At 45.1% G+C, this 25,122-nt stretch overlaps 1 protein-coding gene across 2 annotated transcripts in view; it reads left to right on the top strand.

The window, feature by feature from the left end:
• Positions 1-25,122, top strand: part of DVL1 (dishevelled segment polarity protein 1) — a 70,964-nt gene that overhangs the window by 17,330 nt on the left and 28,512 nt on the right. For both annotated transcript variants that reach the window (XM_027702118.1, XM_027702119.1), the window contains exons 2-3: positions 10,022-10,091; positions 22,279-22,400. In XM_027702118.1, the coding sequence (XP_027557919.1) occupies positions 10,022-10,091; positions 22,279-22,400 (192 nt within the window). The remainder of the gene's footprint in view (positions 1-10,021; positions 10,092-22,278; positions 22,401-25,122) is intronic.

Raw genomic sequence — 25,122 nt, 5'->3', positions numbered from 1 at the left:
TTGGCTGTGAGGGTGGGGAGACCCTGGCACAGGTTGCCCAGAGAAGCTGTGGCTGCCCCATCCCTGGAAGTGTCCAAGGCCAGGTTGGAGCAACCCACGGCAGGGGGTGGAATGAGATGATCTTCGAGGTCCTTTCCAACCCCAAACCATTCTGTGATTCTGTGAAATGCTCATTTAGAAGTCAAATGCACTTGGGCTGGTGCAGGTTTGCAATGAAAGGTTTGCATTTCCCTGGCTCTCCCTTTGCATATGGAGAAGGTTCAGTCCTCTGCCTGTGATGCATAAAATCCCAGCACCTTTTATCTGAGCTGTTGCTCTGAGCAGCCTCTCGGGGTTGCTGAAATGACTCTTTTTTTTTTTCTTTTCCAAGAGTGGGAGGTGGGGATCCAAACAGGCAGAGCCGGGCAGGTAAAGAGCAGGTACCTCCTGTGCTAATGGGGCCTCTCCCAGAGGTGTTTTTCCAGCTCCTGGATAATAGTTCCATGAGGGCAGTATTTGGAGGAGCAGCACCATTTCTTAGTGCATGGCAGTTCTTGGCAAGCCTGCTCCCTGCCTCAGCTGAATGGTTCAGTGTTTTAGACCTATCTGAGTTTAATTTTCCTTAAATGGGTGGCTTCAAGAGCTGTTGGCAAATGTGCCTGGCTGCATGAGGAACAAGGAGTTGGTGATCTGATGGAAAACCTTGGGGAAAAGGGGGGAATACAGCATTCCTGTGTCCTTCAGTGCTGCTGGATATTGTGGGGATGCCCTGAACAAGAATAGCTTGGACAAATATTTCCTTATAATAACTGAAAAACCTGTGTCAGGTACCCGAGTGACTCCAGGCAGTTTTCTTCTTGCTTGTAGTTCTTCAGGAGCGTTGGAGTAAATAAAATAACCACCTCTCTCTTTCCCTCATCGCTGTGTTCCAGTTCTAAACTGAAGGGGCCACTCCTGAAATGAGGGAGTTTGGCTTTCCCATGTTTATAGGGACAGCTGTGATCCATCAGCCCCTGCAATCTGTGCTGTCACTCTGCTGTTTTTCTGAGTGAAGCAGCAGATATTATTGGAAAATGTGTGATAGTGTGGCCTGGAATTGCAAACTCACCTCGAAACATGGACAGGGAGCTGAGGGGGTTTAACTTTCTGTCAGGAGTTTGTTTCCCTTCTCTGCTGGAAAACCTTTCCAAATTTGTGACTTGGTGTGGGGAAAGTCTTTTGAGAGTGCTCACCTTCCCATATGGACACACATCCAGAGGCTCCCTGCTCCTTAATTTATATCTGACTTGGGATTTTTGTGACAAGCTGGAAATCTCTCTTTTACTGCCTAAACAAACCCGTAGGTCCAGTTGTACTTTGAAGTCGAAGTGTGGGTGGAATTTATTACCAGCTCTGAATGCAAGAGGTCTGAAACCCAGTTTTTCATGATGTTACAAGTTTGTCTTGCAGTGTTGGCTGTCCCAGGGAAGTGTTGGAGGGCTGTGGCTCTGCTTTCCCCCCTCTACCAGCAGCATGTTCCTGGTGGGAGACTGAACTTCCAAGGGGCACACGAGGACAACCTTATCTTGGGATCTGGATTCCAGAGTGCTTTGTCCACAGAGAGTGTCCAGCAGCTGAAACATGAAGTGGGTTCGTGTTTTATCCCTCCTGGGTTGCCTTTGAGGCTCGCTGGAGGTTCTGGGAATTGTGTGCAGGATGCAGTTCACTTCCTAAGCTCGTGCAAAGAACCCACCAGCGAAGGCTTCTGGTGGCTTCCCACAAAACAAAAGGGTCTTTCTGGGGTTTTCTGTGTGATCCTGTGGGAGGGTTGACATTTTTTATGTGCTTGGAAGGTCTCAGAGATGTTTGACTCCACCTTGGTGCCTGTGTTTTATCCAGGCACTGTCACATCCACTCCAACCTCTGACTGGTGGGCTGGGAGTTGTGCTTCTGGAAACTGGACTAGTACAGACCAAAAGACCTCGTTAAACTAAACTAAATAATTTCCACCACATCAGTGACCAGAATTAGGGCATTTAATTAAAATATGTCTAGACAAATAACCTAGGGGGAGGGAGATATTATCTGTAATAAGTGTTTGAGGTTTCTGCACAGGGACCATACTAAACAAATTCATGAATAGCTTCTTTTCTCTCTCCCAAGTTTCTGGAGTCTTGGAGCACTGTAGCCACTGGTGGATAATATGTTTTCTTCTGGTGTAACTGGATTGGCATTTATCTCTTTGTTAGCAATTATTTAACCTGTCTGTAAATAATATTTCTGTGAGGTATTGATTAACACTTGTGGCTGTTTTCTGACCCGGCTTTATTATTGTGATGAGGTGCTTTTAGGAGAGCACAAAAGGAACATTTCACAGAGGAATAAGAACTGATTCTTATCTTGCCCACTCTGCTGTGGGTTTAGCATTCCTTGGGTTGTGTTGTTTGGCAGCTGGTGCTGACTTTTTGTCGTGGCTCTGTGACACCTTTATTGAAAATGAATTGAACACTTGTAATAAGAGGTCTGGGGTTGCTGCCATACCCAGTGGTTACTTGGGATGGTAGAAATAAACTCCCTTGTGGTTGATTAGGAAAAAATGCTCTACTTTCTAAGGCCATGTGCTGGACTTGCTTCTTTCTTGCTTTCTTTGTGAAGGACTGAAAGTTGTTCTGATTGTGAAGAGCGAGGACACATTTTCAGGCAGCCCCTTCTCCTTCTTGCTGCCTCTCAGTGAGTGGTTTTCACCTCTCCAGGAAGGTGCTTCCTTCCCTACTGAGAGTAGATGTGATAAACAAAATCTGGAGTTTCTATAAGTTTTTGAATAGGAGTTTATTATATGGTAAAAGCAAGCAGCCAGCTGGGTGACAGAAATGGGAACAAGTTTCCCAAATCTGCACACTTACTACAGGGTACATTTGGCATTTATCTTAGCTACTTCATGCATATTAATTATATCATATACATATACATTTTACAGTTTTTGCTAAGTATTTAATATATGGGTTTTCTTACAGCTAAAGCTAAATTATTATCTCTACAACCAGTCATAATTCAAGCATTTTTAGACAAACAGGTGCCTAAAAGGATTTAAAGTTCTACCATATTTTATTCTTAGGATAGTAGGGAGGTTTTAGACCTTGTAAGGGTCTGTTTTATTTCTTTATGGGAGTGTAATTAAGTTTTACAATCCGTTTGTTTTATTTTGATGTAATCACCCATTTGTTTCATGGATCACAAATATTTATCACAGTAGAGAACTTGGTGGAATATGTGAGATTAGGGCCACATAGTCCTTTGACCCATTCCTGGAGTTTATTGCTCCAGAACTGATTCCTGAAGGAGAATTCAGCCAGAGCCATCACTTTTGGCTTGACATTGCACCTTTCCTTCATGATTTCAAGGGGAGATCTCTTTTCTCCCTGTTCTATCAGCAGGATGGGCACCTGTCTCAACTTTAACAGGGCACTTGGACAATCAGCAGCATCTCAAGGAACGTCAGCTGGGTCATGACCTGCCTGCAGAGCCCTGGCTCTCCAACAGGCTGCAATCCCTGTGAATGACATCCCTGAGCTCTATTTCCAGTGTCCTGCTCTGGAGTTTGGAAGATAATTGCCCCCCTGGGGAAAGCCAAATCTTCCACCCAGCTGTTTGAAAGGGGCCAGCTCACTGCTGGCACTCATCTCCTGTACAGTGTTGTTTTTTTTTTCCTAGGTTGTTTTTCAAGAGCTGCTTAATTTTATTGGGGGGACTTGTTAATATTTATTGGTTTGTAGCTGGGACTTGGAAAGCTGGGTTTGGGTGGTAATTATGCTGACCTGTCCCTTCCTACTCTGACTTCCTCGGTTTTGTGGCAGAGATGTGCCTGTCCCTTGGGAGAGCTGCAAGAATAGGTTCATTAACACCTGTGAGATTGAAATGTAGTCACATAAATTATTTATTAAATAATACAGGGAGCAGAGGAAAAAGGGGAACTAATAGAAATGACAGAAGACTGTCAGTGTGGCTAAAATGCTTGTTTTGGCCAGTTCTGTTCCAAACTCTTTCTCAGAGAGTGGATGGTATAGATAAAAAAGAAATTTTAAGGTCTTAGGACTCCAAAAATCAACCATTTCTTTGCTTCTCTGTGCACATAATTAAGGGTAACCTTTTTTCTGTGTTAGCTGGGCATGGAGTGGAGGATAAGTGTGCACAGTTGTGCCTGTTAGTGCTAAAATCAAACTAATTTCTTGAGATATCAATTTAAAAGCCATAAATGCCTGCATTTTAGTGGGATTTTCACACCTTGAGCATCGCCCAGCTATTGAAATATTGTTAATTAAGGGGCAGAGAAGCAAATCATATTCTCTACGTGCCACTGCTCTTTAACAGTCAGTCATAAATATTTCAGAGTGCTTAATTGGAAGCCATTCCTCACAGATGCTGCAAAGTGCAGTGCATTTGGAGACCCTTTTGAGGCAATGGGCAGAATTTCTGGCAGGGCCTGGAGCTGGGGCTGAGCTGCACTTGACTGAAATGGAAGGATGAGGCAGCTCTGGGCTGGGAGCCCAAGGACCAGTTGGTTCAAAACACGTGGAACCTTTTCCTATGAGTCACTGTGTCAGAGGGGGCTGCACTTGGGGAGGACTGACAGGCCTTTCAGAGTGCTTGGGGTGTGATGCAGAGGGCAAAACGGGCTCGCTGTGGATCAGAATTCTCCTGTTCCCAGTCAGGCAGCTGTAAATGCTTCCCTCCCTCCCTCCCTCCCTCCCATTCTCCCGTCGTTCCTTTGGCATTCACGTGCCCTGATCTTGCTCAAGCAGAATCTGGACCTCCCTGCCCAAGTAAGGAGGCTTTCTGCTGCTTGAATGTCTGGCTTAAATGCTCACAAAGGAACTTTGAAACGTGAAGGTGCCATAATTTTCTCGCCGGGTGCCCTCCCCAGGGTCACACAGCCAGGGCAGAGCCCCAACAAATTTAGTTGGCCTTGAGTCCCAATTCACTGCCATAAAAAAGTGAAGCTTTATGTTTGAAATAAGGGCAGATTTGGGCTGATTCTCTCTGGGGGAACACAGCAGTTCTTACTTCATCCACGTGCTGAAGGCTTAGGTCAGTACCTGGCACCAAAACTTTTCCAGTGTCCCGCAGTTCTCCTGAAATTATAAATGAATTATCCCTGCTGGTCCAGAAGGCTGGCATGGCAAAGTGATGGATGTGCCTGCAGGAGTGGAAAAAAACAGGGAAGAGGCAGTTCTGTGGGCAAAAGTGTTTAGTGTGGTGCTGAAGATCAGATGTGGCAGGGGATAAGTGGTTTATAAATATAGGAAAGCATTAACTTGTTAATTGTAGACAGAATCGCCAGGACCGTGTGTTTGGATTTTTTAGGAGGGTTAAGAATAACATGAGATGGAGAGGAGCAGCTAATTATATAAATGAAGTAAAAGAGAGTGTTTTTTGATGTGTTTGTCACCTGTGTGGGAAGAGGTGACTTCCCCAACACTTATTTCCCAGTTTCTCGCTAAAAAATCTCTACAGAACCTGTAAAAAAGGAGCTGGTGTGCACTGAAGCTGGGTGTCTCTGTTTGAAGAGGGTTTTGAGGAGGGTTTTGTTGCACAGTTGTGTCATTTTTGTAGATATGGGTGTGTCATTTCTGTCATAATTGTGGGTAGCACACTCAGACACATTTTTGACAGGTTTCTGTGGGAGGTTTGGCACACAGCAGTGCCTATATGGAAAGGCACAGCCCTGGCAGAGTGGTTGGGGAATAACAACCTTAAAAAGAGAGGATGCTGGTTCCACCGTGGTGTTTTGAGGAGTGATTGGCACGAGCCTTCCACAGGGAAGGAGGAAGGGGGATGCTGGCACACAGCTCCTGCTCACCAGCTCTGTGGGGTGCAGACAAGATCTGAGGCTTTCGTGCAGCACAGATCCTTTGTGCTGAGCAGAGCCCTTCCCCACTGCACTGCACCAGGGTGTTTATCTGCTCAGCAAAGGGATTTATTTCTCTTCTTCCTTCTTTCCAGAAAGACAAACATTACATCCGAGCCAAGCCTCACCTGTAAATTCAGCAAGTGGCTTTATTTCCTTTTATTTCCTTTCATTTCTCTGTGTTGGGAGGGTGGTTAAAGGCTCTCTGTGTCCTTAAAAAGCCCAAGGTTTTTTAAAGATTCAAACTGAAGTGTTAATCAGCTTCAGCAAGGCTGTTTTAAAGCTGCAGCCTTGGATTCCAATTATGATTGCTTACAATTTTTACTAATTTAAACAGATTTTTGGAAAAGTGCTGCTTCATAAGTAGAACTTGCCCCAAATTATGTCCATCCTTGGAGATACTCAAAACTTGACAGGACGTGGCCCTGAGCAACCTAAACCTGCTGAGAGCAGGAGCTTGGGCTCGATGATCCCTGGATTTCTTTTCCAACCAACGTGATTCTGTGAATCAAAACTAACACCTGAATAATCTCCTACCTGCCTTTGAGGTGCCAGGAGTCATTGGAGATGCTTGAAGGGCTTCATTCCTTTGATTTTTCTCTAAGGATCTCCAAGAAAGTTAGTAAGGGATGAAGCTTCTCTCCCCTTATCCCATCAGTAAAGGACAATTAGAGTCAAGACAATTATGATCCCAGTGATGAGATGGGATTAATCTGGTGCTGGAGTAAATTTAGGATGCTCGTTTTGTGTCATGGCAGACATTAACCTGCAGTGAATGTGTAGGGCCACCCTGCTGTGTCAACCCTGCATTTCCCCCTGTCTGTGGTCTTGGGCCTGCAACTGGAAAGGGAAATTTTCTCCTTAAGCCTCATTGTCCAAGAAAAACCCTCCAGCTCATTGTGGAGGTGCAGCCTGTCACTGCCGTGCATGATGCAATCAAAATGCAAGTGTGAGCAACACTATCAAACCCGGTGTTTAACAGGCAATTACCCAAATGCTTGTGAATCACAGTCATTAGGGGTTTGTGGGGCTCACCTGGAATCACTGCATAGCCCAGTTAATGCAGAATCCATGGATATTCTGAGGCAAACAGCTTGGCAGAGGGAGGGTGAGCCTAAACAATCCTTGTTTTCCCAGCTCTTGGGAGGAAAACAAGGAGTCAGGGTACTGGAGGGGGTGAGCAGGAGTGTAACCTGTCACAGAAACAGGTGAGAGGGTGAACAGGGCTGGGGTTGGTAAATGCACAAAACACCTTTTTGTGCAGAGCAGGGTGGTGGGAAAGCCAGAGGATCCAGACACAATTCCAGGAAGCGGGAGGAAGGAGGGGCTGTTACCAGCAGGGATTGTTTCATTTAGTAATTAGTTGTTAAATCTCCTCTAAGGCAAATAAAAGCAGAGGATGTGAGCTGCTGGAACTGCTCCCTCCTCCCCTTCCCCACGTATCCACACCCTTCTCTGCAGATCCTCTTGGATGGGAGATGGGGGGGGGGCTTGCTGGTGATGTAGGGCAGGTGCTTGGGGGGGATTCAAGAGTGTGGGGTCTTTTTCATGCTCTGTCTCTGATGTTTTGAGTGACCTCGGGTGAGTTGTTCCCCCGTGGTCTTCTTTCACCTCCCTTTTACCTGGTAGAAGGATGAACTAAAGGATGAACTAAAGGATCTCACATCTTGAGCATCGAGGTTTTTCCTGGAGTGCACCGGAAAGGAAAGAGCTACAAGTGTCTGAACATGGGAGATAAAAAAATCTCTTAAATTGTTGGTGTGCTGGCAGAGTCTCCCCTCCCTCCCCTTTGCAAGGTGTGCAGGTGGAACACAGAGGGATTGGTGACCCAGCTGAGCTGGAAGTGGCTGTTTTGTTGTGTCACCTTTGGTTTTCACTCAGTGGTGCCTTTGTGAGTGGCTTTGTGGCTCAGGTGTTTATTTATTTGCTCTCTTCTCCCTGACCCAGAGTGGCTCCTCACCTCGGCTGAGTTGTGCTGGGAGAGGGACTGTGTGTGTGTGTCCCAACCTCGGCAGCGATCACAGAGGCTGCCAGGAGGCAGGATGTGACCTGGGAAACAAATATCTCCTTTTCTGAAGGGAAGCTTTCACTCTTGGGAGAGCAGGGGATGTGTTTCTTGCTATCAGATGGTCTTTGGTCTTGTTAGCAGGCAGTAAGTCTGTTAACAATTATACTGAGAGCACTGGTGATGTGTCTCCACAGTCGACCACATCCAATGCCAGTGGAATTCTTCACCTCCCAGGAGCTCTCTGGCAGACCAAATGCATCCCCTCTTCCTTGCCACGCTGCCTTGGGTTGGCTCTGGGTTGTGAACCCATCCTTTAGGGCTTTATCCATGATATTCAGGATATCAGCTCCTAATAGACCCTATGTTCAAAACCAGACAAAGGCACGTGTCCCCCTCTGCCCTGGCTCCCAAGTTTTTATGGACAAACAGCATCTTCTTAAACACAAAGCTGGCCTCAGACTGAAGCATTTGCTGCAACCATTCCTGTTCCTTCCTTGCCTCCTCTCCATTGCTTCCCCTGGCTGAGAATTGAGGGGAGCTGCCTCTTCACTACAAATAATGATTTGTAAAACAGTGATATTCGAAATTAAGTGGCTGCTGCCGTCTTTGATGTTCTTGGCACTGTTGATTGCTACCCAAAGCAAGCTGGGAATTACAGTCTGTCATTCTCTTGCCTCATAGCTCAAGGCTATATTTAGTAGTTCAAGTTGCAACAGATCTGGAAGTTGTTCCCTTCAGCTGCAGCAGAGGCTGGGGCTGGGATGGAGCTCGTTGGTTTGCCAGTGGTGAGTCCAGGAGCTCGTTTTCCATCACGAGGACAAACTGAACCAGTCAGTGCAGTCTTGCAGGGAGCTCCTGCTGGAGTCCCCCAAGCCTTTTAATGCCTGCTTTTTGCCCAAATCCCAGAGCTTGGTGCAGAAATTCTCCGTGTGATTCCTGGGGTGCCATAAGTGTCATTTCCTTATGGGGAAGGGGGGGGGAGAAAGATACTGTCATTTAAAACCTACAGCTGTCAAGATAAAAATTATTGCAGTGTCTTTCTTTGCTGATTCAGCAGTTGGGGCTCTGCTGAGCGAGTGTTCTCTGCAGGACTCCATGAAAATCAAAAGATTATGTCTGAATTTGAGTCCATCCACTGGGGCTGGAGATCCAGGCAAGTGTTGAAATCCTCTGTCTGCACACAGGGTTTGCAGCTCCAGAATTACAGGTCTGAGAGCTTCATTGAATTGTCAAAGGTTTTTAAAGCCCTGAGTATCTGTTGCTTTCAGTGGAGTTTACTCTTAATTGTCTCCTCAGAGTCCAAGTACAAGTGACTAAAACCAATAATGGAACCACGTGATCTGATTCCTGCTGCCAAGAGGTGAAGGGAGGACGGATGCTTTAGGAGTTAAATGAATATTTTAAAATGTTTTCCTTTCCAGTAATAGGAAAGGGGTGAAGAACTGCCTAATATTGCACTGCCAGGCATTAACAATGCAAATAAGCGTGGAGAAAAAAAGGTGGTGTTCACTCCCTCTTAAAATATGTGCAAATGCAGGTATTAGTGGTGGAGTTATTTATTTGTAATTTTCCAAAAGTGAGATGGAAGGAAACTGTCCATTTGCTCTGCTCTCTTCTCCTTCCTGACCAGTTTTCCCCCCTCCATGTTTCAGTTGCTTTGTGGCCGTTGTGGTTTTTCTTTACACAGCAACAAGCAAGACAAAAACATAAATAAAGGAAAATGTGGTTGTGGATCCACACATTTTTATGCAGTTTGACTGGACCTGAGGTTGGCTTTTTTCCTGTCAAAAGCAGATTGGCCCTGCTTTCCTGTGCAGGGATTTGAGGCCAGAAATCTCTTTCTGCTGTGAATCCACTGTGATCTCTGACACACAGGCTGCACAGCACAGGGGGATTTTAGTCACTATCAGACCTTTAAAGACTGTGGAGAAAATACTTGAAATTACTGTTGTGACAACCAGTTAGGGATGGAAAGGTCCTATTCAACCCTATATTTTTATTTGCTTCCTCTGTTCTAGTAGTTCTTTAACCATAGATACCAACATCTTAACAAAAAATTGTATTTTTCCTGCACTATTTGAGAAAATGACTTCTAATCTCCTGTAATTTCAAACTCCTGATTTTTTTTCCTATTGTTTTTTTTTTTCCAGGGTGGTAAAGGAGGAGATCTCAGATGACAATGCAAAGCTCCCTTGCTTCAATGGAAGAGTGGTGTCCTGGGTATGTTGGCTCATGTGTCTGTAATAAATCTGTGTTTGTTTGATACAATATGTACAGTAGCAGCATAGTTGGTACCTGGATCCTGATTTTTAGAAGTGTCTTGAGTCTCCAATTACGTGAAAACAAAAGCTTAGTTTTTAATTATATCTATAACATCCTGTCATTAAGTAATGTATTTTAAAAATGAGAGTGAAGTCCACAAAGTGTGCAGGGCTGAAAAGGGGATTTATACATGAAACCAGTTTGAGTCCTGTCACTAAACAGCCCAAACAACTTACTCAAAACCAGCTGAACGTGACACTCTGGGGGGTTTTGGTTGTGTTGTTTAAATTTCATTGTACTGCTATTGTGGCAGCGCCTGGAAAGTTTAAATGAGGTTTAAACGTTGTGTTTGCATTCAGGAAAAAGACACAACATTTTATAGCCTTGGAAAAATAAACAGGGCAGAGGAATTTGGGCTGTGAGGAATTTGGGCTGTAAGGAATTTGCCCAGTTACGGAGGGCGTCAGCGATGCAGATGTTGCTGAGCTGCTCTGCGGGTCCCACCTCCCTTATTCTTTCCCTTGCCTGTTTTTAATGTCTCCAGTATGCCACAATATTTGTTTGTCAGCTAACTGGAGTGATTAATTACAATCTCCTAAGTGTTCCACAGCTTTTGGTTGCTTCCCATCCACAAGCAGGTGCTGAGCTGGGTGTGAGCAGCAGCACAAGCCCCGCTGGTGCTGCCGTTCTCGGTCCCTTCTCCACGTGCCCCCTTTTTAAACTTGTAATGTTCTACTTAATGGAGATGCCATAAAAGCTTGTTGTGCCCCAGGTTTGCTCTGTGAAACACAGTGATTTCCACCTTCAGGTGGTGTTTGAGGCATGGATAAACACATGGATAAACACAGGGATAAATTCGGTGCTCGGCGGTTTCACACACACGTTTCTCCAGCTGGGGACAGGAGGTTTAACCCTATCAAGGTTTATTAAGTGGGTTATGCACCTTCAGGTAGAGAAGAGAGCACTAGTATTTTATATTTTAACACCAAAACAACATTTGAGACATAGTGTGTGATTGTAATACCCTCTTTCAAGCTGACCTTACAATTTTGGGGACAGGGACACAACAGAGGACGAGAAGAATTGCCTGTTTCCCCAAAACTCAAGTTTGTCTCGAGTGTGAAATGTATTTTTACTAAGAGCTTGGCTTCAACAAGTGATAGAAGAGGGGTTGGAAACATAGTGCCATGGGATGAGAACTCTGCTGAAGTAACTGGAGACATGAGGCAGCCTTTCAGCACTGGAGAAATGTTTGGATATATGTTTGCAGCCTTCCTATTTCTGGTGGGATCAAGGTACACAAGAAAGTAGTAGCAATAAAGTAGGTTTTACAAGAGTTTTTTTCCAGCTGCACAGCTGGAAATTGGCATTCTCAGCTGGAATGAGCTGCTCTGTCTCCATCTATTTCTCCAGTCCTGTAGTGATTTTTAGGAGTTGAAGATCTTCCTCACCCATTTACAGCCTGGACCCCGAAAATATTTTGGTATTTTAGACTATAGCCTGAAATATTTTAGACTTCAGTCACTGAAGTTAGACAGGATGAGGGAATTTGCATACAATCCTGCTGGGTAGCTTAAAGTTTCTAAGCCTGGCTTCTTGTAGACAGGATTACACGTCCTTTCAGTCTCAAATCAAATACAATATTGATTGCACGCTGGTTCCTGCAGCAGAGCCTGTGTGTGCACTCCATTATTGTGGGAGGGAAGTGCAGTGGATCCTTTAAACATCAAGTTTGATTGGGAGATTGTTCTCAGGCAAGGGATGCCTTGTGGATCAGGAGGCAGAGCCCCTGCTGGGGTCTGAGCAGCTGGAAATGCTCCTCACGGGAGGGCAAAGGGCTGGAGGGTGAGCTGAGCTCAGCTGTGCCATAAAATATCAGCCCTTCTTCCTGCCCTAGTGATTGCTTTGCATTTTAGGGCACTCAGGCTCTGGCAGCTGTGGAGTCCCAACAGGTTCTGAGTGTTGGGCAGGCAAAACCCGTGGCTTTGTCACCTCAGTCCTCCCACACACCCACACGTGCACAGTGTTAAGCACTTGTTAGATTTGGTATTAAATTGAGGTCTGAAAAATTGGGAGAGCGTCCTCCCTTCATTCTGTGCTCTGAAAAGTGACCTGTTTCTCCCTGGGAAATGCATTCAGGAGGAAAAGCTTTTTTTTTTTATTTTCTGTGGGACCTCCATACACCTGTTTTCTGTCCCAACCTTTTGCCTCAGCAGCAGAGGTTGTCTAATAACCAGTGTGACTTCCAGAGCTGTTCCAAGAACTGTATTTCCACCCAGCAGTGGGTGTCAGGCACTGGAATGCCCAGGTTTGGAAATGGGTGAGCCTTTTAAAGCAGAATGATGCTGACCTAAAGCTGTGCTGCTGGGCAGTGCTCAGGGTGGGAAACAAGCACCACAGGGATCTGCCCCGTGAAAAAAGGATGATCCCCATGTGTCCTGCTCCCTGGAGGAGTAAATTGGTCCTCAAAAGAATAAAATCACTGGCATTAGGGAATCAAGTTAATGTTTAAACCAACAAACAAACAAACAGCCGTGGTCTTTGAGACCCCATGGTCCATCTGGAGGCAGCACAAAGTTCTTCCTTAATGAGGTGGTTGGCTGGTCTCCATCCTGGTGTGGGAACTGAGCCCAGGGGGGTGTCAACCCCTCCAGGCCGTGGCTGAACATCCATCCTGGTGGCCACTGGTGTGGGATGTTCCCTGGGAAGGGCTGGATTTGGCTGGAAGGGCTCGGTGCTGCTGAATCTGCTGAATCTCTCAGGACATGCCTGAGCCCTGGGTGTTGGTGGTGCTGTTTTTGTCCTCAGTCCAAGGATTACTGAGGGCTATAGCAGGGGGCTGTGACAGTATGGGAATGGACGGGACAAAAAGGGATTTCATGTGTGATTAACGAGAGCAAGGGAGCATCCCCAGAGCCTCAGGGGCAGTGGGATGGGGGGATGTCACTTGTGTGGCCGTGGCGTGAGAGCAGCTCCTGTTGGAAAAGCAAATTAATAGTAGCTCTTATCAGGAGAGCAAATTAATCCTGAGAACCCCTTTCCTCCTCCTGAGTGTGCAACACCTGTGCTGTGTTTGCTCCTCAGTGTTGTTCCCTTCCCTGTTTCTTCCCCTTTCCTCCCGTGCTGCTGAACTGGTAAATATTAATTCAGACAACAGGCTGATAATCTGGATTGTCTTCTGCATCCCTGACCTGGGTCTCTCCTTCCCAGTCCGGTGGTGTTTGGTTTTATCTATGTGGTCTGGTTAAAACATTTATCTTTGCATTGTTGATTCAACACCCCAGTGATTCATTCTGACTCCCAGACACCATTTGGGCTCTTCTGTGCAGCAAAATGTGACTCAGGTTTGTTCCAACAAGGGCCAACGTTCTTGGAGTTGAAGCAAAACCAGTCCCCCAACACCAAACTATTCCACATAAATAAGAAATTAACCTCTTTAACCTCTTCCCTCTCCCAACCAAATCCCCAAGGGTATTTTATCTCTGGTTGAGAACTGAATTCTTTTCCCAGCTCCTTAAATAACATGAAAATATATGGCTTTTGTGTTTTCCAGCTGAACAACAGAAGACTATGAAGAACAGTAAGATCAGAACTAGACTATGTATATATATGTACACACACACAAGTTCAACGTTGTGTTTTAATTCTGGTGCTGTTACTGTTTTCATTTCAGAGGAACATTACAATCTGTGAAATTTTCAGAATTAACGTTAAGAATTTTAAGAATTAACTCGATTCATTGCTATTCCTGTTCCAGTGTAGGTTGCTGGCCAGCCCAGGAACTTTAACCCACGAGGATCAGTCTGAGCCAGCAGCCAGGCCTCTGACAGAGGATGGTGCTATTGCAAGGATCTCAGGGCAAAATTTAGATGTGTGGCTTAAATTGATTATTTCAGAGAATTAGGACCGTGGAGCCTTTTGTGTGCGCTGCAGCAACGTGGGGTTTGCAGGCTCTGCTCTCAGCAGCAAATGACATAATGCCTTATAAACCCATTTAATTCAGCTGAGGCAGGCACACGGCTTGGAGGCAGCAGGGAGAGATCCATCGCTTCCAAATGTGGGCTCTTCCCTCCCATCAGCCTATTCCCAAATTTCTCTGCTTATCCCCCCCTGGTTTGGCTTGGGTTTGGAGCTCTCAGAGATCACACAGGGCGCTTTTTTTGCAGATGATGTTGACAAGGGCTTCTGTTCACTGGCTCAGCAATCAGCTGAAACATCTGTGTCTGACCTGCATTATGAATTGCAAATTACTTTTTCCACACTAACACCCATAAAATTGCAGGGCTTATCTGCCTCTATTTGCTGCTAATTACTGGAGGAGTTTTATGTAAATCTTGCTGTAAGTTAATTGTTCACAGTTTCGTATTCTTTAATATCCCATTCACTGGAACTTACCAGATAATTGCAGACAAATCTTTCAGGGATAGCAAAGTTGGTCTTTACCTTTTGGGGGAAAAAAAAAGTGTGTTTTGGGCAGGGCTGTTTCCTTCTCTGGTTTTTAATGTGCTGGACCTGAGCTTTCTTTGTCTCCAGCGCTATAAAATGTGTGTCAGCTGGTAGCAGACAGCTTGGGATTCTTTCACAAAACCATCTGTGATAATTGTGGCCCTCACTGTAAATGACTGCAGTGGCCCTGTGTGTGGAGTTCAGACCCACACAACACATTTAAAATTGGAAAATTAAATGCACACGACACAGCTGAACTGTCTCTCCCCCCCCCAACTCCCCTCCCGACTGATCCAGGGGCTACTTTGAAGTTTCTACAAGATGAGTGACGTTTAGAAATTTGAGATTTTCATCTTTTTTAATAAGATTTGAATCCTTCTATTTGTCAGAGGTGGGAACTTTGATCTTGGTGTCATATGCAGGACTTGATTTCCATAGGGGAAGATGTTCAAGGGAGGATCTGCAAGTCTTTAGCTGTTGCTTACTTTTGCTGCCCTGAGAACTCAATGTACAGCTAAATTAGGTTTGAATTAGAATCACTGCTGCTAATTAGCTATTTAAACTTCCTCCCCATCCCTCCTGTGTCCTGCTTGTTTTTCTCCTCTGCATCTTAGATCTTGTTCTTTTGATTTCAGGGTGGGTTGGGTTGTTGTTGTTTTTTTTTTCTGGTTCATGTGTGTGTGGTTTTGTTTATTTAGTGGAGGTTTTTTGGTTGTTTTTCTTTTAAGCACTAAATAATTTGGGACAGAGGGGTACTGCTTACTAGATCCCTTTTCAGTGGTTGACCTTCAGGTTTTCAGCCATATAGAGACTACCACGAGTTGTATGTCAGAATTCTTCATTGCCTTGTTTTTACTGTAAATGCAGCTTCTGCCAAAAACAGCTGATACATTCCCTGTTCTGCTACACGCACAAAACACAGAATGCAATTTGTCCCTGGGAATCGTTTATTTTGAGTTCTTGGGGACTGCTTACATGAATGAAATTATTGCTTCAGTTTTGTTTTTCACAAACTGGGGCGATTTGGAAAAAAAAAAAACCAGCTCGCACGGCAGAGATACAATATTTTACCTTCGGGCTTTTTTTGCAAGAGCTTAAAATATTTTTCTGTTCTCTTTGCACGGTCCAGGGACTGGGAACGTGGAAAGAACTGGCTCGTGGGTGCTGCCAGGTCGGAGCCAGGAGGGAGGGCTGTGCCAGCAGCTGCCTTGGCTGTTATCTGTGTTTTTTAGGAAGGATTTGCAACATCTGGGAACAATCCCCTTGCCTGGCTGCTGGGAATGTGCTGGGAATGTTTCCTATTGGCTGCCAGTGATGTCATAGCCTTCTGTGAGGCTTTCCCTGGTTTTTCTTCTCCATTATCTGGGTGCCAACAGATAACACTTGTCCTGTTTGTACATAAGCTTTTGAGAGGCCGTATTTGCAATTACAATTAACCCTGTTGGGTGGAACCACTTAACAGGGCAACACAGGAGCTTCAGGACTGTTCAGTCATCTTCAGCAAAGTGCACAGAGCTGAGGCACAGAAGGAAAATCCACAGGAGCAGGTTCTTGGTGATCTCTTATGTCTAAAACGAGCTGATTTCAGGACCAGCCTCTTCACATATCATATAAACCCTCATTCATCTGGAGCCTGATCTACCCAGCACAGACAATTTCTTGTTAGTCAAATAAACATCCCTTTCCTGATAGGCTTTTCCAGGCCTTCCAGCAGTGTGGAGTCCCGTTGCCTTTGACAGAATTCCTGCTGGAATACAGGGCCTCATCAGCAAACCCTTTTCTGCAATTGGTCCTGTGGGAGCAGCCTTCGTGTGGATAATGGGCCACGTCTCTGAAGCTTTGGCTGGGGGATTCCAGATGCCTGGGACTGGATGGGAAGTAATTACTTTCAACTTGGAGATAAAATGTGGCTGCTCTGAAGTCGCTGTCAAAAATTTAAATGGCTCTTTTGGGGCGTTTCTTTAGTGACTGGTGTCAGTCCCTCACCTCTCGCTGAGCTCAGAGACACACCAGGAGCTGCTGCTGCTGCTCTCAGTGAGAATTTAAATATTGTAGTTTTCCCCCTGATAAATTAACAAATGTTTAGGCAGGTGGGGATGTGAGAGCAGGGTGTACCAGTGTTGGCTCTTCTCCCTTCCCAGGCTGTTTTTTTTGTGGTGTCCCCATCCATGGATGCTGCACAGGGGATTCCTTGGGCTGGCTCAGCACCTGGGGGAGTTTGTTCAGATGTCTGCTGAGCTCTGTGAAAGGCAGGCCTTGCCATAATTAGTTAGAAATCATGATCAAATATAGATGATGAGGAGAAAAGGGGAAATGGAGCTCCAGAGAGGTGAAACAATTGATCCAAAGAGTCACTGAATATCAGGAGCAGTAATGGAAGTCTGGAAGTCTGGTGTTGACACAGACTGTGAACTGAGCACTTATTTCTGCAACCAAGTTCCAATATAACTGTTTTTCAGCCATGTTTCTTGCTGGAAATGCTGGAAACCTTCTCCAGCACAGAAGGAAACAGGAGCTTTTTCTCAGCATGAACGAGCTGCAGGGTTTGTTGCTTGCACAGCTCACTGGTGTTTGTCCTGTCGTGGACTGGAACTGGCTGTGTGGGAATCACTGGGGATATCAAAAGAACCATAATTTTCTTTTCTAACATGCCAGGCTTGATATGCTTTCTCCACTTCCTGGGAAAGATTTAGTGGGGAGGGACGAGGGGGAGGGACGGTGGGACCTCAGTTGCAAAAACAAACAGCGTTCAGTGGGATGGAATGAGCTGAATCAACAGTTGCAATTAGTTCCACACTTCTTTATTAACTTCCTCCATGTGCCCCACACAGGAGACATCCCCTGTTTCACATGGAAATGCAGTCCTTTGGGGGGAACCCAACAGCTGTTTCCCAGCCCACAGGCACGATCCGGAGCAGCACAGGAGAGAAACCCTATTAAAATGCTCCTGCCACTCAAAACTGCAGGGGGGGGGTTCTTGAGGGGCTAAATGTAATTATCAGGGCTGGCTGGTGGCCAGGGAGCTGCCTGTGGCACTGCCTTTCTCCTGCAAACACTGGGCAGTCTGTGTTGGGGCAGCCCAGGAGTGGGTTACCTCTGCCACTCAAAGGGGTGGGAGATTGGAGGGCTTTGTTCCCGCCAAAGAAAAGGACAGAATTTATCTTAATAATGATTTACAGCCTGTCACTCGTCAGTGGGAGAAATGAGGGGCTTTAGGTGGCCCAGCAAAGCAGGGAGCAGCAATTCCACATTGGAATTGCCAGGGCAAGGACGTGTGGATTCTCTCAAGTGCAGACACCCCCTCCCCAGAATTCTTCTGCTTCTTCAGTCGCTGATAAACCCTGATAAACCAAATCAAAGGCATTTGCCTTGAGAGAGGCAGGGCTGTGCCCAGGATTCCATGGAGTCAGGTGTTCCACCACCTTTCTGATCCCTTGGATACCTGGGAAGAATAAACCAGGCAGTGCAGTCAGAATAATCTCGCTGCATGTGCCATCTTCTGCTGCAGATTTTCTTTTCTAGCACAACAAATGTTGTTCTGATGCTCTTTTTTGGGGTGGTTTTATTTATTTATTTTTTTAATTTGGTCTGCAGCCACCCATTTATATTCAGTGCTCTTGAACACAGGGATCTGTCAGTCAAGAAGGAAAGCTTTGATGAAGGGCAAGTGCTCCACTTGTAGCCAGACATAGATGTGGACAGTCTGTGTCTTGTTTTAACAACTTAATTGCTTCAAGATCTCTTGCCTAAACCTCTGAAGTCGGGTCCTCTAGCAGGAGCTCCCAGGTCCTGCTTATCATAAGAGTAAGATCACCTTAGGCAACTTATTTAAACTGTTACACTCCTGGGTTTATTTATTTATTTATTATTTACTATTATTTGTTATTATTTGTATTTATTATTGAGGTTCTATTTATTATTATTTATTATTTATTCTTCTTATTATCATTTATTATTATTGAGTTTCTATTTATTATTATTTATTATTTCTTCTTATTATTATTTATTATTATTTTTATTTATTAGTGATTTTCTATTTATTATTATTTATTATTTCTTCTTATTATTATTTATTATTTATTCTTATTTATTAATATTTATCTATTTATTTATTTATTTATTTAATTATTATTATTATTATTCCTCAGGGGCAAACTTTCACCCCAAAGGATGTGTCTGTGAATTAAAGTGTGCCTTGTGTGGAAGTGCCTGCAAGCAGCAGCAGCACAACCAGCACAACTTGGATCTTATTTTGGGGAGGTAAACATGGGAATATCTGCACTGGCCACCCCGTTATCGTGGCTGTTGTGCTTGTGATTTGCTGCTTGAAATGTGAAAGATGTTTATCTGGGATTAACAAGAAACAGGGGATATTGCCAGGGTGGTTTTTTTGAGTTCAAATGTATCTCGAGTTCACTCTGTCTGGTGCTGAACTGATTCAAGTTCAAGGTGATTTAATTCCTGAATGTGGAGTAAAGAGCAGTGTGGGTAATTTTTTGCAGCTCTTTTTCCCTTTGTAATGGTGATGGCAGCGTCTGAGGGTGTTTGTGACTCTGATCCCACTGCAGGTCAGTAAGAAGTGGGTACCCAGTGCCTCATCCTTGAGGAAATCACTGCCCAGGGGGAAATATTCCCTTTGCTGGGATGGATTTTGCCCCGGCTCAGCAGCACTCCCAGGGTGACCCACAGCCTCCAGCAGCTGGGTTTGCCTCCACAAACTTAATTTCTCAGTTCTAATTTCTGTGGATCAATGGCCAGAAAGTGGTCAGTGGGCTGTTGAAACACACTTTTTGCACAGGAAATGACAAATTCTCCCAGTTTAATGGGAGAAAACCCTGTGTAAAATCATTTAAAATGAGAACTCGGTCCTTCAATTCGTGGAATTCTCTTTTCATTTTACACAGATGGGTTTGCTGGGTCCTGCATTGCCAAGGCTTCTTCCTCCAGTGGCAGGGAAAGGCTCAAGAGCAAATACCCAGAGATCTGGAAGGGATTTGTCTTGGAGTCAGGTGTTTCCCTGCTCCCAAAAACCTCGTGCCAAGTGCTTGTTTGCAGAGCTTGCTACAATCCAGAGCGTGGAGGGTGAGGGGATGTGTAGATCTTACTCACACACCCGGTTTCATCTCTTTTTTTTTTTTTCCCCTCTTTTCTTTTTTCCTCTTTTTATCCCCTGGTTTGATTTTTGGCAGCGAGGAGAGATTCCTCAGGGGGATGAGCCGTGCTCAGAGCCATCCTTGCATCTCCATAATGCCAACAATACTTCCTAAACATCTCCCTTTAACTCCCCCACCTGAAAGAAAGAAAGCCTTAATTATCAAGTTATTAGGAAAAGCTTGTGTTGTTTTTTTTCCCTTCAGTGTTTCCTCTGTTGCTCTTTGCTTTGGTGATAAGAGTTTGAATAATGCAGCTGACTCCATGTGGTGCTGGAGAACTGTTTTGTCTCCAGGCAGTTCCTTTTTGACAGCCTGTGTGTGTGTGTTTCCCTGCTCATATTTATGGTTTATGCTCTCAGGAATAATGCCCTGCATCTGGAATGCCAGTCCCCTCCTATCCTGCTCCTTCTCCATCCCTTTCTTTAACAGCCAGCATCCATCTGATCATTAGGTTAAAATTAATCCTCAATAAATTAACCAGTTATTGTTGGGACCTCTGTTATACCCCAGTTCTTCCACAGCTAAAAATAAAGGGAGGCTGAGACCCTGTTGCCTCTCAGTGAAAGGTATTAATTTATATCATTAATGGAGCATTTATTTAATTAAAGACCTTGTAATTGTATTGTTTAAGGAGACTTGGCCAAGTGATTTGGGGGCTCAGGGGATTGGTGACAGGATATAACCCTGGTCACCTCCAGGTCACTAGTTCAAGTCTAATTTCTGTGGATCAATGGCCAGAAAGTGGTCAGTGGGCTGTTGAAACACACTTTTTGCATAGGAAATGCAAAATTCTTCCAGTGTAGTGGGAGAATACTCTTTGTAAAGTCATTTAAAATGAGAACTCAGTCCTCAGTTCACGGAATTCTCTTCATTTTGCACAAACCCTCTCAAGGTTGGTCACCTGCCTTCCTGCTTGAACAGCAGAGAACTGGGATCTCTTCCTCCCCTTTTAAGCTCTTAAATAAAATATAACCACTTAACCTAGCAGGTAAAGCTGAATTAGAACTGGGACTGCTAATTGGGAATCATCCTGTTCTGTTTGCAGAGATAAATTAAAAGGAGTCTTGGATCAGTGCATGTTTGTTTTTCTGTAGTGATGCTTCACCCAGTGAATGGTTCTTCTCCCCTGGGCTTTAGGGTGCATTTAGGCTTTCATCTCACTTGTGCAAAATTGGGGGTATGCTGCCTTTCTGGCTTAGAAAATTGAGGCAAAATGCTGATTTCATTATAAAATATTCACTGAGCCATTGACAGAGAAGGGACCTGCTCTCTTTGGTTCCTGGGTGTGCGTTTCAGCCACGAGCTCTTTTCCAGCACTGGGAAGATTTGAAACCAAAAATAAGGTGGAAAACCAGTTTCACCTGGGTGTACAAAAGGATTCTTGAACACAAAGCATCTCTTGCCTTTTAAAAATACTTATTATTTCCTTGTTAAACACAGAAAAGTAGCCAACAGATAAGTGGGTGGAATCACATCTTAGTCAAATTTAAGATCCTCTGTCAATCAGTTTGTTAAAATGAGCTACAAACCAAGAGGGTGGGGAGAGGAAGAGAATCATTCTTCTTTCTCTTGTCTGTTTATCTGCTGATTAAAGATGTCACACTGGGAGTGCTGAGTGGAGAGGGATGCCCTGAATTTATTGGGAACAAGACTGAGTGTGGTGAACCCCTCGTGTGCCACGACCGTGCCTGTGATCCATTATCCAGGAGCATCCCTGTTAATGATTGAGGGGATTGATGGCATTAGTTGTTCCAGGCAGAATTTACATCCAGCCTTGTGACAGGACTGGAATATATAATAATTCCCAAACACACCAGGCTCTGTGTAGACATGTGGTGTTCGGAATGAGGAGATGGATTGTTGCGGCGTGTCTTTAATTCCCGATTTCCATGTGGATTCTGTGTGTGTTGGGTGCTCTGCAGCCTTTCCTTCCACCCTGGCTGAAAGGCTGCCAGGCCCCTCCAGCTTCCAGGAATGCAAATGCCAGTGGCAGAGGAGTTTTGAAGGTGATAGCTCCCCATCTTGTCCAAGTTTTCAGGTCCTCATGAATTACAGAAGAGCGCTCGCTGCACATCCTGGTTTTATGGCACAGCTGGAAAAATGCCTTTTCCTACCTGCAGCTGTGCCTTGAGGGAACACTGAGGGACAAAACAGGCACAAGAGATGAGTAGAATGAACATCAGGAATCTAGTCCTCCTCTAAAAGTGTGTGGCTGTTGAGGTTGGGTGGATTTGGGTTTTAATTCAGGCTCTTAAGAGGCAACTTGGAGATTTGGGGGTCAGGCCAGACCAGATTGTGGATTTTCAGGAGGTTTGAAGCTGTCTGTAGAAGGAGTTGTGCCATGTTTGGGCTGTCCCACTGTCAAGTTTTCAGCTTTTCCTTTTTACTCTTGGCCTGGTAGGGCCAGACTGAATCCATGTGTTTCCTTCACTCTGGTTTCCCTCCGACCTCCAGGGTTTTTTAGCGAAGTGGCTGAAAAATCTCTATGTCAGAGTGGAGAAACTGCTACAAATGTGGGTAATTCTCTCTTTTTTTTCTCTTGACAGCTGGTCCTGGCTGAAAGTTCTCACTCTGACACGGGTTCCCAGTGCACTGAGAGCCACACAGACCTTCCACCACCCCTGGAGAGAACAGGAGGCATCGGAGACTCCCGCCCTCCATCCTTCCAGTAAGGGCAAATTATCTTATTTATTTATTAAATTGCAATTCCTGCCTGTTTATTTCTCCTGCTGCCGCAGTTGTTGTTGCTATAAAAATAACATATTGAGGAATTAGAAGGGAAATGGATGAAATAAATATCCAAAATACCTCATTTATAAAGCCATTGTGGAAGAGTTAAGCAGCGAGGGAGCCCAAAACGCTTTCTGTGGTGGATGGATGACAATTTATTAGGGTGCTGTGTGTAATTATGGAGTGTGCAGAGCCTATCAGGAAGGAAAAATTTCCATAAAGGAATAATGCCTCGTCCATGGTCCATCCAGAGGCTGCCAGAGCTCTGTGTGTGGCCGGACTGGGAGTCCTCTGGTTTCGTGGGAGCCTCGTTATTTCCTGTTCCCTGTGCAGAGCCAATGGGTATCCTGAAAATACCTTCATTTTTTAGGGAGGGCCTCGGAGTTTAGGGAGGATTTAAAGCTGGTTCTAACTGAGATCTTAGCCCGTGTTTGAAGAAGGAAACATGGCCTTGATTTGCCTGGTGGTGCCGTTGATTCCTGGGATCACCAACACCCTTAGTGTTGTGTGTGAGTCTTGTACAGATAAAAAGCCTTCCAGAGGGGACAAGAAATCCTGGGAAATACCTGCCAGTGTGTCTTGCAAGGGCTGTGCTGCCCTCCTGTGTTCATGAATTGCCTGGGAGAGGCCTGTGCCAGTGCATGTGACCAGAAAATAGAACCAGTTCTTTGTCTTTCTGACCTAAACCTACGTGGAATAGCTGCAAGATCAACCTTTATTTAAAAAAAATAACCACCCTGTAAGTCAGACACTCTCTCTCCACCCTGTTTTTTCTTTCTTTTTCTCTTTTGCATTAGAGAATCTGGCTTGTGGGGAGATCTGGGCTCAAACTTGTTCTCCCTTAATGCCTTTTTAGGTTCTTCTGTTCACAGTTGAACATCTTAATGTGTTACAGTGGTTTTTGCTGCTGTGTTTTATGAAATAATGGCCTGAGTTTATATCCATAACTCAGGGCACAGTATCTCACTCAGTTATTCTGCATGAAGCCCTACATTCTGTTTCACTGTTAAATTTTAATTTTAAAACACACCCCACTCCAGGTTTAAAGATTCCCAGTGGTAAAGAATCCACTGGGTTTTGAGATTATTTGTTTCTCTTGGATAAACCTAAGTTGAGCTGCTCCAAGTCTTTACTTGTAAAGCCTGGCTTCCAAAACCTGAATCGTGACCATTGTCCCCCAGAAATTTTGGAAAATGATGTTTCTTGGGGATTTTGCTGTGGTGATTCTGCAGCAAGTGTGATTTACCTTCTTGGTTCCTAAAGCCCTGAGATTTTTTTTTAATGCTATTCGAGCTGCCAGAGATGTGTCATCTCCTGCCTCCCTCCTTCAGTGTTGATTGAGACCTTATTTATAAATAAAGGAGCACCAGCTGTTGTATAATTGTACAGAAATTGTACAGAATTGTACAGAAACGTTGCTGGACAACCAAGAATCCAGGGAATAGATGCAGCAGGAACATCAGCAGGCAATGCCATCCAAGGGAATGAGGTCCTTGTTGGAGGTGAAGTGGTAACCACCTCCTGACAGCATTGATATTTTGCTTAATCATTGATTAAACCCCAATAAAATTTAACTTTTTCCCCTCCCTGATGCGGGTTCTGAAGTTCATCCTGGATTTCAGGCTCTGTTTGGTGGTTGCCAAATCCCTGGGAGTGGGTGAGGCTGCTCCTGGTGTGGTGGTGGAGGTGCAGGAGTGAGGTGAGAGCTGTGACCTCTGAGTTACCTCTCTCCCCCGGCTCTTGGGGATGTGCTCTGCAAACTGAGCTGGGTTTAATTGGCTCAGCAGGGAGAGGGGAAACAAGCCAGCTGGGAGTTCCTTTTGCATCCTTTGTTAGGGAATAAACCACCTTTTGTGGGCGGGTTTAGCCCAGGAAGCGATTTGGGAGTGGGAATTACGAGCGGAGTCAGTAGATGGTGCTGCTGGGATGTCCAAGGGACTCTCGGGGTGACCCGAGGGATCTGCCACCCCTCTCTCCCTTTTCAGCTGAACAAGAAGTGCAAACATCCGTGTGACAGCACTGAAACACAGCCTGGCATTTTGGGCAGGGCTTCAGATGGGCAGGCAAAGGTTTTCTCAAATGACAACCTCGATTTCCTCATTTCCGTGGTGGGCACGTCAGCACATTTATTTCCTTCGTGCCCAGAGAGTGTGTGTGGGTGTGCAGGAGGCACAAAAGCCTCTTAAATATAACACTCCACAGTTGTGCTGGGTCCAGGGACTGGTTGGTTGGATGGTTGGGGGTTTAATTCCCTGTGTAAATGTTCTCCAGCCTCGGGGAGCTCTGGGAGTGATACATGAGTGCCTCTGGTGCTTTGGTGTCAGTCAGTGATGGTCATTACACCCTCTGTGTGCATAAGTGAGGGCGTGTCAGGCATGAATAGCAGGTGCACAGGTATGAATGGGAAGTCCTTTTTAATCAGGTGGTGTTTGAGGGACAGAGAGGAAGGGTAGGACCAGTAACTTTCTAAAGAAGATGTTCCACAGCAGAGCTTTAGCCCATGTCACATCATACACTGTTATATTTTCAGGAGCTTTAGGTCACTTCCCTCAGTTTAATCCATTTAAGTGATCTGTGGCCTTTTCCAGCACTGGAGCTCACAAGGAAGATGGAGAGAGAGTATTTATGAGAGCCTGGAGTGCAGGACAAGGGGGAACGGC

The sequence above is a fragment of the Neopelma chrysocephalum genome, unplaced genomic scaffold (genome assembly GCF_003984885.1).
Source record: "Neopelma chrysocephalum unplaced genomic scaffold, ASM398488v2 Primary Assembly neopelma1_180, whole genome shotgun sequence".
NCBI classification, from domain to species: domain Eukaryota; kingdom Metazoa; phylum Chordata; class Aves; order Passeriformes; family Pipridae; genus Neopelma; species Neopelma chrysocephalum.
Note: the sequence above shows the minus strand (reverse complement) of the source record. Positions and strands in the feature narration are given on the sequence as shown.